Source organism: Neolamprologus multifasciatus, chromosome 10, assembly GCF_963576455.1.
Source record: "Neolamprologus multifasciatus chromosome 10, fNeoMul1.2, whole genome shotgun sequence".
Taxonomy (NCBI): domain Eukaryota; kingdom Metazoa; phylum Chordata; class Actinopteri; order Cichliformes; family Cichlidae; genus Neolamprologus; species Neolamprologus multifasciatus.
The window spans coordinates 3874754-3891101 of NC_140448.1; the positions used below are offsets into that span (position 1 = coordinate 3874754).

Sequence of the window (16348 nt, forward strand, 5' to 3'; positions counted from 1 at the left end):
TGTATAATTTCTCTGTTTCTTTCAAGTTTCAAAGACTCTTTTGATATTAAACTATCTGTAACGTTAAATAAATACAGATAGTTCTAAATAGTCTCTGTTATACTGTTAGAAAGAAAGAACTATAAATTATTTCCATATGTTCATCTTTATCAAAGTCATGCGCAACATAATGTGCACCATGCATTCGTAACACATGTTATATACTATCAGTTAGACAAAGGGCTAACTTTAAATCAGGATCAATCATCAGATATTTACAAAGAGCAACAAGAAGAGGTTTAAGCCTGTGGGGACAGCAAGAAGATGTCTGAGCCATCATGATGTGTAATCGAGCACTAATGAGCGTGATTTACAACTTTTCCCAAGTTTCCCATTTCCTCTGACTCAGTAATTGCTCCTCAAAAGCTGGCTGGCATGGTGGCTGTGGTGCCGGTTCAGGTGGCCAGCCCACAGATTACTTCTGGGTGAGGCATTGTCAAGCCAAGATGACTCATGTTGGGAATGCCTGAGTTGCTCTAAATGCCCAACAGCTAAAAAGAGCTGAGAGCACCTCCATCAAGTCTGCCGGCTTTGACGTCATCCAGGAACCTGACACACTTTTTTATTACTGAATACATGTGCAGTTGTTCTATGTCTGTTCATGAATAATATTTAAACTTTTCCAGGAGGGCTTAAATAAAAAATAATAAGAAAAGAAGAAACACTGATGGTACTATTATTGTTATTTTTTTTAGTTTTTACGTTCTGACTCCCATGGATGTGTGTTGTGGTTTCCAGTATCCCTGTGTTAGGGTTTAACTGGTATTGTGCAAACATAGCAAAGATTACTGTAGTGATGAATCACATCCGGCCTGCGTTCACATTCAGTGTAGCTGTTAAAATGAATACAGCGGCAGTAGTATAATTATGGGATGCACATAGTGAAGCAGTTTTGACAAAGCTGATATGTTGTTACAGTTTAAAAAAACAAAGCAAGAACACTACAGTGACAACAATCATACTGTGACACTTTACACTGTAAAATAACAACATTGTCAGTAATGTATTGTAAGTGCTGCTGCAGTCTTTCATTGTAATAACAGCACTACATCACTGCACATTAATTACTTGCAAAATGTATTTAAATGATCCAAAGTAATAATCATAGCCCTACAATTGTTGATTTTGTTGTTAGTATCGTATGGACTCTTTGAAGTACTTTGATGATTGTTGCTTTGTGTTTATACTGTGTTGCGTGGTTTCCAGTGTTTATGGGGCCAAGAACAATATTTAGCAAGAAACGTGCTGGTGTCAACAGTGGCAGTTTTTAAAATGAGTCGTGTGTGATGCAAGCAGTGACTGACTCATGCCAAACTCGCACACTGTTATTGTTCAAGAAAGCAAGAAACCTGAAATTAGGGAGAAGACATGCAGTTATAATAAACTCTTACTGGAGACTCCACTTTGAACACTGAAATAAAGTCAAATGAAAAGCAAATCGCTAAAAGCATTGTAACATAAAGTTACAATAAGGAACTATTGGATTGCAGTCACAGACACTGTGAAGTAACACTTTAATGTGAGCAAATGGAGCTGCCAGGAAATTTTCTAATATTACAGGGGAACAGTTACGTATTTTTGTTGACGAAAACTACCCAACTCAATTAAGTAAAAATTTGAGAAATGAACAAGTTAGTATAATAACTGAATTAGACGACTAATTTATTTCTGCTCTGTCTTCCCCTTTGAATGCTTACCTGAAGCAAAACATTTTTCATCACTTCTCTCCTGTGAATCTCTGCCAGTTCAAGATTCAAGATTTTTATGTGCCATTGGCGCATAGGACCAACAGTCCATGCACATTGGAATTCTTGTGCAAAGCTCTCCAGGTCAAGTTACACTTGGCGCCCATTTCAGACTACACTACACTAATTTCTCAAGAAAGCAATTACTCTAAACGTATCCACATAGCCAGCACTATCTTGTGGTAACACAATAGCATCAATCAATCAATCAATCAAGGCTTTATTCGCCACGTGCAGGTTGCCCTGCAGTGAAATAGGAACCCCCCCCCCCCCCCCCCCCCCCCCCGACCTTACACACACAACACAGACATCACATGGGGATACAGGTCGGAGATCGGTAGCGTTACAGAAAAAACACTGAAATATACACTACAATGGGAAAGTACAAGAGGAAAAAAAGAGACCTCTACTCATGCTGGGCTCCTGGGAGGACAACATGAGAACAGGAAACAAAAAAACTCCTCTGCACAAAAAAGCACATAAATGTCCACAGCACAACATTATGGAGCACGTGACAAGCCACAGGGTCGGGTGGGGGGTGAGGAGTAATCCGAAGCAAACACAGCAGCCGTCCTGCCCAGCGCTACCATTCCAGCGCGGGCTCAGACCCGCCGTGTTCCCAGGAGGGAACAAGCATCGAAGGCGTTTGGAAAGGGAGGGGGGACGAGTGTGTGCATATCAGTGTAAGTGTATGTGTGTGCGTGTCCAGAGTTCAGCTGAGACAGTGTCCTTCGCCCTGCTAGGCTAAGTAAACAGTCTTCCAGCCAACCCAGGTGGCCTTGCATGGAATGGGAAGAACAGTCTAAACACAGTCGTTATCAGGGTGTTGTTGTTCAGCTCCAGCCTTGCGACCGCAGCTGGCGCCGAAAGGGTAGCCGCATGAAGTGATGGTGCTTTTTACTTTAGTGCGAACAGCTCATATGAATTTCAAAGCAGTTCTAACAGTCCAACACTGGTCTCTCAATCTCCCGTTGGAGAGCCGCGAGCTTCTCCGTGATGTTATCAAACTTGCGCTCAGTGATGTTGTCATTCTTGTGCTCAAAGAGCCGATTCTGAGAACTCACGACCACAGTGAGCTTCTCCAAGATGTGATCCAGTCTGCACTCAGAGATGTTATTCTGAGTATTCACAGCAGCCGTAGCCTCTCCAAGATCTTATCCGTGCTGCACTCAATGAGCCCATTTTGAGAAACTCACGCCTCTTCCCATCATTTCAATCCCAGCGGGCAGCCTTGTGGGGGTTTGAACAGCTGGTTCCGCTTTCTTAATTATTTGATAAGTCAGGGCCAAGCCAGCTCCAATTAGCCAGAACCCTGTTACCATGGTTCCGAATAGGTAGATATCTTCAGCACTCAGGCTCACCCAAGCTCAGACTTCTCGTTGAGAAAGGGGTGTCAATTGCATTTAGGGACCAGTTGATCAAATCCATAATTCCTCTTTTAGGTTTTAGAGAACAGACTGTGAGAGAATGTTCCAGGGAGAAGTAATACAAAAACACGAGACTAGACAAGGACATAAGAGGCTAAGCAGGGAAGCTAAGGGAGAGGAGGAGGAGAAAAGTGTGACCGCCTTCGTCAAGAGCAAAAGCAGAATGTGGATAACAGCAATCAAAATCAACCAAACACTGAGTCACTGTTCAAACATTTGTGCTGTCAGGGGCTGGGTCTGACCCAGCTTTTTGTAAATTGTGTTTTCTTATAAATATATGTGTAGTTCTGGTGTTGCATTATTAGTTAGGTTTTAGATGAGTCTATTCTAGTTTAGGTCCATCTATGTCCTCTTCTGTAAGTCTGTTCTGATCTTCTCTGGGTGGTCTGTCATGTATTTCGCGCCTGTGTGTTTAATGTTGTCCAATTTGTGCTCCCATTCCTACGTCTCTGTGTTTCTTGTTTTATTTTGAAAGTCTAGTGTTCCCTTCTTGAATGTGCTTACTTTTACACTTCCCCTGTGGTGTCATTATGTTCATTTGTGTCAGCTGTTTCCTCTTGTGTTTCCACTTCCCCTGAACGCCCCTTGTGTGTATTGAGTCTGTGTTCTATTCTGTCTTTGTCAGAACGTCTGTGTTACCACGTCGAGTCATTGTTATCACACTTATGATGTTTAGTCACAGTTATCTTATTTATGTTTCCCAGTACTGGTTACAGGTTAGCTGTCGCTCCTGTGTTCACCTTTTTTCATGTTTACTGGCCTAAATAAAACAGTTTTGGTCTAAGTCTGCTCCGCCTCCTTCTGTGTCCACACCTGGATCCTCTGTTTCACGCTCTCGCATAGTCGGCGCCCGTTGACAGTGACATGTGCATTTAAATTTGACTTTATTTCGGAATTGTTAATCCTTTTAAAATGTCAGTTTGACGTTCCAACAACATTAGCCAAAAATTGTAATATGACACATAATCTATACATGTCCTTACATTCACATCCTTTTTTTTTCCCACTTCAGCTGATTTATTGTCTTATTTGTGACGTCATTATCATTTTCTTTATTTAAAGGAGACATGCGCACAAAAATAAAAGCAATGCAGGATAACAGCATAGCTGTTTTTCAACTGGCAGACATTTCAGTAAAGGTAAGCACTATAATTAATGCATGCCTCTGGGCTAGCTGCCATAGTTGTTGACTCTCGGTTAACCGCGATGATTAGATGGATGTTCCATAGCGCTTCAAATATGCAAATTCATGGATAATGGATAAATTAAACAAATAGAAAACACACAAATGATATTATAATATGTGTAAGGTTTGATGGACAAGAAAAACTGGATAATAATTGTCCAATCATGATGCTTTGGTTCTCTGGCAAGTCAAGTAAAACCTATTCAGTGTGGTGATATCAGAATCAGAAAGACTTTATTTATCCCCAAGGGGCAGCTAACATACAACAGAGCAGCATGACGTTGAAGATAAGGACAGTGCATAAACAGGCAATAAGAGTGAGATAATAAATACACAGAATATACAGTATATACACAAATTACACAGATATGAGAGTAGTAGCGTCTCAAATTTGAACAGCTTTAACTGGAACTTTATCCAACTCCGGAACCTAAAGGAGTTCTTCTTCGTAGCATGGACAGTGTTATTCAGATACCATAGCAAGATTATGCTTAATGGAGTCATTCTAAAGAATTTTGAATTTAATCTTTGTAGCATCCGTTGTGATTTTAATTTTGCAGGATGTGATAGGAGTAGCTACTATGGCAGGAATGTTGATAAAAAAGCAGAATGAATACATAAGAATTTTGGGCCAGTTAGGACTGTTTTCCTACACTTTCCTGAGAAGCTTTATAAATAAGGGCTCTGGTGTTTCTTTGAAGAAACTTTCTGGAATACCATACAATACTGTGTACTGAAACACCTTCCTGTTCTTGTTGGGACAAGAGCACATAATTAACATGTGACCCAGGCCACAGCTTTGCATACAGCACTGTATATCAGCAGCTGTGCATGTCAAACACATACTGACTTGCTGGGATACTTGACAGTTAAACAAGATGCTCTGGTTTTATTTTCTGACTCTTGTGATGTCCAGCCAAACTCTAATGATGGCTTTGCCTCTCCGGATAGCAGATCTGCCAAAGAAACCTCCTCCTGGACCATCTGCAGCTGACCAAGAGTTTGCAGAGGTATTGTGCATTTTTGGAAGGATACGATCCCTGTAACAAAAAAGAAAAAAGAAAAGAAAGAAAAGAAGGCATACTGCTATATTTGTAGGTCTTTGCACTGCGATATTGTTGTTTTATTCATAGAGGGGTTTAATCTGGAATCCCACTTTATTGTCTACTTCAAGTGCAATATTGACTTTCACTTTTGATGATGTCTCTGATCCAAAAGTTCCTGCTTGTAGGAATTTGCTGTATGTGGGTCACTGTGTATTTCACGGAGTAAAACATTATCAAACTGACATTTTGTGAAGAAAGTCAATAACCTAATTTCAGTTTGTATGGGCAGGACATGCAGTTATACCTGACTGACAATTTGTGCAGATTACACTATCAACACTTTTTTCAAGTAATACTATACTGTACATCTGTGCACTACTATATATTTTTTTTATATATTTTTCGTTAAGAAACTGTCATTTTAGGTTGGAATTACAGACACTGTAAAATAAGAGTTAATATTGATAAATGGTCCTGCCTGGACTTGAATTTAAGTATTTTTTTTATAAACTGCATAGAGTCGGCTTCATAATATATAATTAGATTATAGTTTTAGATTATTGCACACAGTTAATTGTTTTAATGACTTAAACCAACCAACTCTTCTCTCTCTCTTTTAAATAATAAGTTGTTAGGAATCTCTTTGATATAGTGACTTGATTGGATAACTAATTCATTTTTGGTTTGTCTTCTTCACCTTTGATGCCTCACCTGAGGGGAAATGTGGTGCACTGATAATGATTCTTTATGAGGGTGCCCTGTGAATGCCTGTGAACCACTTCTGAAGAAAACATTGACTGCAAGATAACACAGCAGTCAGGAGACAGCAGCAGTGAATAAATAACACTGTTAGAACACTTGCCAGACACAGTCATGTTCATGCTGAAGCTGATTTCAATAACAGCATTTTTACTATTTTATGAAGTACATTTGAAAGTTTTATGCTTTTTTTTCAAACAAACTTTAAAATACATCTTTATCAAATCTTTTATGAACCATTTACTTACCAATTTTAAAGATAAATTTGATGTGTGCTCCTGGTGTCCTTCTATTGAGTTTTAATAATATTAATAACAATGATTCTACTGAGGCAGAGTATGAAACACAGGTACTTGTACACAGGTAAGTCTGAGTGTGTCTGATGTTGACACTTGCAGTTACATGAGTGCTAAAGTGTTTCTGCACTGTGCTGTCATTAAAGGTCTGAGAACATTTCTGGAATTCTTACTGTAAAGTTACTTCAGGCCTGGTTGCGCATTTGTGTTCCTCCACAGCAACAATGGCAATGTGTGAGCATTTGTACTTTATACAGTGCTATGGAAAAAAAGCATTTCCCCAGCCATCATTCCTTATTTTTTGTGTATTTGTCATATTTACATGTTTCAGATCATCAAAAGAAATTTTGATGTTAGACAAAAAATAAGTGAATACAAAATGTAGTTTTTTAATGATAAACTCAGTTGTTAAAAATACAATACAGGTTGTTATACTCATAAATATTCATTGACTAGTGTGTAACTACCAGCAATACATTCTGAATTAACTCCTCCAGGAGTGGGCACCAGTTTGTGGAAGCCACCATGTTGCCCCACCATCTTGAATACAGTGGCAATGATTGACATCGTCATTCTTCCTAATCACATCCTATCCGGTCGTTAAGTCTGACGTCACTAGCCGTGTCTGGGCCTAAACTGCGCTGCAGGTCCATATATCAAACGATCACTATGGCATTACTGAGAGTTGAAAAACTGTCTAAATTCTTTCATCTTTAATAAAATGATCAGCGTTCTGCTCTACCAGGTATAACAATTGAGTTTAACATCCAGGCATCCATGAAAATGGAATTTATGACATTTAACGGAGTTAGAAGTTAGCAGGAAGTTAGCTCGCTAGCTTCTATCTAAATGCAATATAGCATGTCCTTACTGCGGGGTTTTGGAAACAAATTAAAACATAGCTCTGTTATCACTTCCAACATAAATGAAGACAGAAAACTAAACAGCAGTGACGTTTGTAGGGTTACTGGAGTTTGGCTAGCTGGTATATAATGATGTGCTACGTAACCGCTAGCGACACAGCTATGTTAGCATAATATAAACAAGCTAACTTTTTTCCACTCGATAAAAGTTAACGTGAGTGTTCTCGGTGGTCAGGAACAAATGTAATCGCATGGCAGGATGCTGTAAAAGGACCAAACTTCAGCCAGGATAATCCATCCAACTGAGATAATCCATCCACAATACGAGCTTAGTCATTCATATACTGCTGCATGGGCTGTAGTGATGGGTCGTTCGCGAACGAAATGGCTCTTAGAGCCGACTCTTTGAAGTGAACGACACGAGCCGGCTCCTTATTGGGAGCCGTGAGGGTTTTTTTTTTTCTTTCTCTCACCCTCTCTCTCGCCCTTTTTTCCGCTAAACTCCGCACGCGCGGCCTGTACTTTGCGCTGGGCAGAGGGGGGAGGGGCGTTAGTTACACTCGCAGTAGCACAGGAACAGAGCCAGAGAGAAAGAGAGCGAGGGACAACAACGTCACATTAGAAAGGTATAGTAATCATCCACTATTTTCAGTTGCAGATGATAAAGGATTCAGAAATCATGCAGGCCCATATGACAGAGAATGTGCATCTTCTTTTTGTTTTAATATTTTAATTTATATTTAATTGTGTTAAGTGTTGTGGTTTGCAGTGTTTTGTGTTGTTTCACGTTAAATTTGTTTAAAAGGAAAAAGCTGAAAATTTAAATAGTTAAAAATTTAAAATGTAAATAGTTGTTTTTTGTATTATATGATTTATTTATTACATTTTATGTGGAGAGAATAAATAAAGTATATTTATGGTGGCCCTTAGAGACAAAGCACGTACAAACTCCAAAACGCGTAAAAACTCCAAAACACGTAAAAACTCAGAAGCACGTACAAACTCCAAAACACGTACAAACTCAGAATCACGTACAAAAGACAACAGAAGTGCTCCAGGATGCTGGGAGCAGTGTTGAGTTTTTGTTACCTAGTGGCTACACAAGCTAGGAAGTATCAACAACCGGATTTGGTGTGTGGTAGTAACAGGTAAATGAACTTTTTTTTTTTAATTATTTGAATAAATATGAGTGCTTGTCTATAAATACACAAACAATACACACATGCTTTCAATTGTGTAATTTAAGTGATCTGGGTAGCTCTGTTTTGGAAGTTCAGTAAACGCTAGAAATGTGTTTTGGAGTTTGTACGTGCTTTTTGGAGTTTGTATATGCTTTAGAGTTTGTACGTGCTTTGTCTCTAGGGGCCATATATAAACATATATAAATAAAACCACTTTTTTAAACATTAGTAATTCCTTTTCTGCATAATTTTATATTATTGTTAATGATTAAATAATTAAAGCAACAAAACAACCTGAAGAGCCGGTTTGGAGCCGAAAGAGCCGGCTCTTTTTAGTGAGCCGAGCCGAAAGAGCCGGATCTCTAAAAGAGCCGGAAATCCCATCACTAGTTTTAGGAGCTTTTTGAGATTAAATAGAACAAAATACAAAACATTAAACATGTTAACAACACAAAAGCCATATTAAACGCAGACTATTTTAGGCCCGGAAGTAGGATTCATCACGTCATCACTTAACGACTGGATATATCTGGTTAGAGACTAGCCACATACTCCACATACAGTAATACCCCAAAGGTGGAGGAGAACAGAACTTCAACATATGAAGGATCATACCTAGTGTATGGTTTATCAACTGAGAAGGGTCTGCTTCACCAAATGACGCCACATTCTCACATCATATGAGAGTATATTTGCAAGGTTTCAGAGCGCCGCAGTGTCAGATCCACTTCATAGAAAGTTTTGCTAACACTGGCTAGCAGCAGCTAAGGCGTGATGGGCAGGTGTGTTATAACTTTAAGTGAATTGTTATTTAAGTGTGTCAAAAATGCAAAAAAGGTAATGATGAAAGGGGGAAACACTTTTTCACAGCAAAGTAAAGATGTTTATTTCAACTGATTTACTTTAGCAATACCAGTTATTTTTCTTCAGGAATATCTGCGGCATTTCTATGGCTACCAGCCCAAGGCAGAAAGACAGAAAAGGACCACCGGCATAAGTAAAGACGATGATTCGACAACCGGATCCTGTGATAAGAAGACAAAGGTGCAGGAGATGCAACGGTATTTTGGTTTGCTTCCAAGTGGAGAGCTCACAGAAGAGACTCTAGCAGTGATGAAGAAGCCACGCTGTGGACTGTCAGATGTGGAGCAAGTTGGAGAAACAGTTCGCTGGAAGAAGAAGAGCATCAGCTACAGGTTAGAAACAATAAAACTGATTTCTGTAGTCAATATGGTAAATGCCACTTCACAAGATTAGCGTTCACAGCGCTAACTAGCTTAGCTGTTAACAAAATACAGCTGAGGCTGATCAGAACGTTAGCCTCAAACATGAGTCTGATGCTGTTTTGGTTATAAATCTCAATACTGGTTTGTACTCAGTACTGGTTAAAAATAGAGCAGGGTAATAAATGATCTACCAGGTTTCAGCTATGTTATGGCAGGAGACAGCAGATTGAAGTAGGGCTAAGTGCTTGAATACCATGAATGACTGTTCAGAATTTTAAGAGTGTCAGTCTCTCAAAATAGCATAAAAAGCATTCAAATTCAATATGTCACATCAGTAAAGGTGAATCCATTTAATGGTGAATTTTTATCATTAGAACAGTTAGCAAGAAACTCCCCATCCCAGCACTGAAGGCTCAGAAAGTCTTTAGAAGAGCATGGAAGCTTTGGTCCAACGTCACACCTCTGAAATTTCGCAACCGGATCACGACCGTGGCTGACATTGACATCTTTTTCTATAGTGGAGGTAAGCTTTAAAGACTGTTCTCCTCATTCATGCATAATAATGAAGCAGATGGTAAAGCGAGGCATAAAGGATTTACTAAATAATAAAATAATAGCACCCTGTGTTGTTGCAGATCATAATGATAGTTCACCTTTTGATGGCAGAGGAGGAGTCCTGGCTCACGCCTTTAGGCCTGGGCTTCACATTGGTGGAGATGTCCACTTTGATTCTGATGAAGACTGGAGTTTTAATTCTACCGGTATTACCAGGGCGAAAACCCCCAAAAAGCAACGATTTAAAAACATGTGTCACAACTTTTTCTCTGAACATGAAGCTAGACAGAATTAATGTGGTAGCTGCATTCTTATGAACTTTTTGTAAGAAAGCAGCAGCAGTGTTACAGCCTTCCTGCATCACACGAGTACTAACATGACGTGCGCTCCTGCTCCAGGTATCAACCTGTTTGCTGTGGCAATCCATGAATTTGGCCATGCGCTTGGCTTGTCCCACTCATCTGATCCTGGAGCTATCATGTACCCAGCATATAACTTTGACCCCAACTATGAGCCCCAGCTTTCCTTTGATGATGTCAAAAACATCCAAAAACTGTATGGTGAGTTGCTGCTGGATACTTTTGATGCTTGAGCTCAGAAACGTTGCTTACCATTAGCCGCAGTTTCATTACAAGATATTAAGCAAAGCCCGCTAGCCTCAGAATAACTTTGAAGTTTAAAAATGGAAAGTTTGTACATAAAACAATAATAATGACAAAAGAACAGCCACAATGCAAAATGTTGTTCGCTGGATTCACATCCGCAAAGAAGACTATTACGAAGCAATGGTTCAGTCCTGACATTTGTATGGAATCATTCTGGAGACGATGTCTTATCCGTGTTATTGGTTTTGAACATACCACAGCAAAATTAAATAAAGCTCGACCCACGACTGTTGAAGCTTGGGAAATCTTCTCATCCAGAGTTATCTCCTGGAAGAGGCAATAATTGGTTTTAACTTTGTGTTCTTGTGTTTTTTCTTTGCTGTCCCTATGCCTTCTGACCAATGTTTGCTTTGCTACTGCAGTTTACAGTTGTGCTGTATATGTCTGTACCCCCCCCCCCCCAATCCCGTTTTAAATCAATAAAATATTGGTCACAAAAAAAAAGAACAGGTACAAGAACTATGGCTGGTTTTGCATTAAACATCCAATCCAGGAATAACTCAATAACAAGAGATCATTTAGAAGAATTGAACATAATTTATTGAAATAGAGAAATGAATATATTTGGCGATTAGACTAGATGTTAGGACAGGACCCCGCCGGCTTGAATGGAGGTCTGGCTAATGTGTCTGTGATGGAGATGGGGAGGAGGTGGGTTGTAAGAAAGAGGGTCTAAAAGCAGAGGTTGATTGGCTCAAAGGAGGCAGGCAAGAAGATGATTGGATTAGATTAAGAACATGAATATTGAGATTGTCAGTGTGGGAAAGCTGTAGACATGTAAACAACAGAAAAGAAGCTCATCACCCAGTAAAGCAGCCAGATCAGTGATTACAGATCTTCCTTAGTGAAATCACACATAAGCTTAATCTTGTTATGTGTAACAAAAACTTGCAGTGATATTGATTTGCTCAAAACCATTATAAACTGGCCACCATCAGTTATTTAATATCCGTTCATGTTATATTTTAGATTATTTTGTTTCTTTTCAATAGTTTAAGTATTTTTTAATCCTCATTATTATTATTGTTGTTATTAGTCTTAGACATTATTAGACAATTACAACAATTGTTTTATTTTGTTTTCTTATAAGATTAAATACAATTTGGTTAAAGAACAACGGATTGAAATCATGATGGCAAAATGACGTCATGGTGTAAAACATATGACAGAAACAGTAAAACAAACATTTCAAGAAATTTTCTTTTTATTCTTGTTTACTTTTTCTTTGTTTTCTTTGTTCCTTTAAAAAAAGATATTTACAATATTTTATTTTCAGGGGTAATCAAGTGTCCTTTTCTATTCCTCTCTGCTGTGTACAGGAGTCAATCCTGATTTCACTTCACTGACCTCAAAAAGGCCTCCTCCAAAAACACCTACCAAATGTGATCCGTATTTGTCCTTTGATGCAGTAACAAAACTACAACAGGAAGTTTTGTTTTTCAAAGACAGGTATGTAAATCTGTGCAGTCGTGGACATAATTCTCTCTGTGTGTCTCTTTGGTCCGAGGATTACAGGAAAACTAAACTGAAAAACTGAATATTCATTTGAGATAGCCTTTCTGCTTTTCAGGTTTATGTGGCGCAAACATCCTGAATTTGATGAAACGCGTGTCTCCTTGATTAGCAGTCTTTGGCCAGACACTGTACCGGCCAACTTGGACGCCGTTTATGAGAATACGTGGGGAAATGTTGTTGTGTTTTTTAAAGGTAAAGACACAAAAAGGGGTAAAAAACAAACAAACATCTACAAAACCATCGGTTTAGTGTCTGGCAGGAGATTTAAAATACATGTGTACATGTGTTATTATGGTGTTTTTGTTTCAGGTAATCAGTACTGGATGCTGAGGCAGTTAAAGCTTGAGGAAGGATTCCCTAGAAGCATCTCAACCTTGGGCTTCCCTTCCAGAATAAAATCTGTAGATGCTGCTCTTCACTTCAGAGATCAGGGCTATACTGTGTTCTTCACTGGTGACGAGTGTTGGAGGTATGTAAGATCATAAAGCTCTTTAGTTCCGTTTTCAGTCTTTATGCTGACCACCTACTGGGGTCAGCATAAAGAGCCTCACACAGAACAAATAAAAAAGAGCGGTACAAATACACTGATGTCACTCACTCTATCCAAGGAAGTAAATACAAATAACAAAAATTGGTTGAATTTTAAAACCATTTGTAGGTTTTCACAATGCAGCAAACATCAGTTACCAGATCCTCTGAAAAAACCTCAGCTGTAGTAAAACGGCTATCTGTGAAAGTATGTTACGTTCTTGGGAACTGAAAAAAAGCTGTCTTTATCAGACTTCACGTTTAAGATTGTAAACATGTCTGAAGAATCTAAAAGGCAAGGCTCCAGTTGGAAAAAAGCAAAAGAATATCTATATCTGTGTCACGCCCACACTGGACTAATATAAGTAGATAGAAATCTGTGTTTAAAAAGCTGCTTTATTACTTATATTTGAAATATCCAAAGACCAAAAAAGTCTTGTCCTCCCTTTGGTGTCTATTAATGGCAGGATGATGTGAAACCATCTGCACAATCTGGATTCTCAATATTACTATGCATGGATCTTAGGATAATTACTAATATATGTCTTACTCATAGCAAATGAAACTTATGTAGGCGAATTGAAATTTAAAGGCTTTATAAATCATTAGTAATGGTGTTATCTATGTTTCTATGTGTTATACTATGAATTGTATCATAACTAACTCAGATGTGATAGCCATCATATTGTGATATGTGTTATGACCAGTGTTGGTCAAGTTACTTGAAAAAAGTAATCAGTAACTAATTACTGATTACTTCCCCAAAAAAGTAATCCCGTTACTTTACTGATTACTTATTTTCAAAAGTAATTAATTACTTAGTTACTTAGTTACTTTTTAACAACACGATTTACAACCTGAATAGGTGATAAAGCGATAGATCTTTCAGCCCAATTCTACTTTTTCTACATAATCATCATACAAAATGTAATCAAATGGAAAAGTCTCTTTTTAAAACTTCTTTTATTAGTTTTAATCTTTTAACTTTATGCATCAAGTAAAAATTAAATTATATGCAACATTCTCTGACTGGAAGAAATTTGTTTAATATTTAAACCTATTTTCTGCACATTCCAGCACATAATTTTTTTTTTTTGTGTGTGTGTTTACACTCACTCTTTCAAATAGATGCAAGTAAAACACAGCAGAAAATAAATAAAGTCAAAGACTAGCGGTCCTGTTGCTCTATTTTCACCTGTAAAGCAGGAGTGGGGTAGGCGGAGGTTTACCCTGGTGCAGGTGTGCAGCGGTCAGTGGAAGAATCCGCGAGTTTCTCTGTGAGTTTCCCATTACGTCATAGCTACTCGGTGCTTGCTCGGAAGTTTAGGGGTTTTTTCACTGTAAAAAGAAGTTTTCTTCCCACGCACAACGGACACTAATGGTTTTGTCACTTTTTATGGAATCAAACTCAAAGTAAGGTCAGTACTTCCACGCTTTAAACGCTGCACGCTCATACTCTCTCTGCACTCGATATATGATCCATTGTTGATCTGCACACAGCTGTTGTCACAAACGTCGCACTTGCTTACGTCACTGTCATGAGACATTCTCGCAAAAAAATCACGGTTTTAGTAACGCAGTAACGCAGCGTTCCTACGGGAAAGTAACAGTAATCTAATTACCGTTTTTGCAATAGATTACTATTGCAAAAACGGTAATTAGATTACTGTTACTTTCCCCTTACTTTACTCGTTACTTGAAAAAAGTAATCGGATTACAGTAACGCGTTACTGCCCATCTCTGGTTATGACACATTTTGTATCCTAAATAACATTTCATATACGTTAACCTTTACTCAGTGTTATAGTTCTACTATATACATTAAATTTTAGCCATCTTTCAAAACGTGAAAGATCACCATACATAAAATAGTTAAAAACAATATACAGCCACGATCAAAAGTTTAAGACCACTTGTAAAATGGCAAAAAATCATATTTTGCATGGTTGGATCTTAATAAGGTTCCAAGTGGAGCTTCAGCATGCAGCAAGAAGAAATGGGAGTGAGACAAAACATTTTTTGAACGTGTAATTTATTGAAAACAACGTTTAAACTGAAATATGCAAAGTATGATTTTTTTTGCCATTTTACAAGTGGTCTTAAATTTTTGATCGGGACTGTAGCAAGACTTGTACTGGAATCACCTTTATGCAATGAGATGACAGGAAACTATTTCCACTGTTGGCATCTTACATAAATGGGTGTTCCTGATAGTAGATGATGATGAAAGAGCAATCAGATATATGAGATCCAGACTGTCCTCTTCTGTTGAAAAGGTAAAAAAAAAAAAAGTAAAGTTTACTTTAAAGAATTTTGTATGGCTATGTGTGAGTACTGTTATTATTTCACACAGAAACAGAACATCATTGCATGAGAACCAGTCTATACCAGACAGGCGTCCTGCTTACGCTTTGATGTAATACAAAATTACACATCTCTAGTACAAGTGGTTGCAGAATCAATTGTTGTCACCAACTTGACTATTTGTCATCAAAAGGGTGCCTTAAGTAAATTAGTCATGTAGTTTATCACACTTCCCATGGAAATCTCTGCTTTTCTAAAATCACTATTATATTTTATTATTATATGTGATAATGTAGGTACAACGAGGAACAAAGGTTGATGGAGGGATCACCAATGTCTGTTGAGGAGAAGTGGCCAGAGATCCCAACACCTATAGATGCAGCTGTCTTCTATGATGGTACTTACATCACTTTTCTTTTAGAGCCCTTTAAAATGTCAATTTCTCATAAAAAGAAATTCAATCCAACAAAATTTACAGTACATTTACACTAACACTTGATATTTTTCTGCTCCTTTGCTGTTTGACTCTCAGATTAATAGAATATCTTCACTAACTGTGATTGGAAAATACTTGCATATAGACATAGAGTAAAAAAAAAAGATGTAAGGTATAAAGGTTTATAACCAAGGCAGTACTATCCAAGGTACTTAAACCTTTTCATTATGAATACTTTTAAATGCACTGTACACAGACAGTCCTTGCCCCAGACAGCAAACACAGTTTGCCACAATACATTTTAAGTTTCAAATTCTAAATGAATATTAATTTCCCCACAGGATCTGTGCACTTCTTCAAAGGAAACTTGGACTACAAATACGACTCCAACTTCAAATGTGTGCACTCCATCAGTCGTGTTAATGAGCTGCTGGAATGTGAAGTGAAGGAAGGCAATGAAACAGTGACAGAGAGGAGATAAGTGAAGGAATGCTTTCCCTGGAGCTTGATTGTGCTGTGCATGCATACACAAACTTTTACGTCCAGTAATGACCACAATGTATAAAATAGGGAAGTG

The 16348-nt window shown here is 38.2% G+C and overlaps 1 protein-coding gene across 1 annotated transcript; it reads left to right on the plus strand.

Moving 5' to 3' along the window:
- Nucleotides 1-1100: 1100 nt before the first annotated feature.
- Nucleotides 1101-16348, plus strand: LOC146509382 (matrix metalloproteinase-18). Its single transcript, XM_085174879.1, has 10 exons — nucleotides 1101-5407; nucleotides 9473-9738; nucleotides 10143-10291; nucleotides 10404-10529; nucleotides 10722-10883; nucleotides 12308-12437; nucleotides 12559-12695; nucleotides 12813-12972; nucleotides 15632-15732; nucleotides 16113-16348. Exons 1-10 carry the CDS (start codon nucleotides 5276-5278, stop codon nucleotides 16250-16252), a joined length of 1503 nt encoding a protein of 500 aa, XP_085031005.1. The 5' UTR covers nucleotides 1101-5275; the 3' UTR covers nucleotides 16253-16348.

Excerpts from the sequence above, each read along its gene's own strand:
- LOC146509382 (XM_085174879.1), top strand. The coding sequence starts at position 5,276 with ATGCTCTGGTTTTATTTTCTGACTCTTGTGATGTCCAGCCAAACTCTA. Across the intron at positions 5,408-9,472 it reads CTGACCAAGAGTTTGCAGAG|GAATATCTGCGGCATTTCTA; the intron begins GTATTGTGCATT and ends ATTTTTCTTCAG. Across the intron at positions 12,696-12,812 it reads TGTTGTTGTGTTTTTTAAAG|GTAATCAGTACTGGATGCTG; the intron begins GTAAAGACACAA and ends TTTTTGTTTCAG.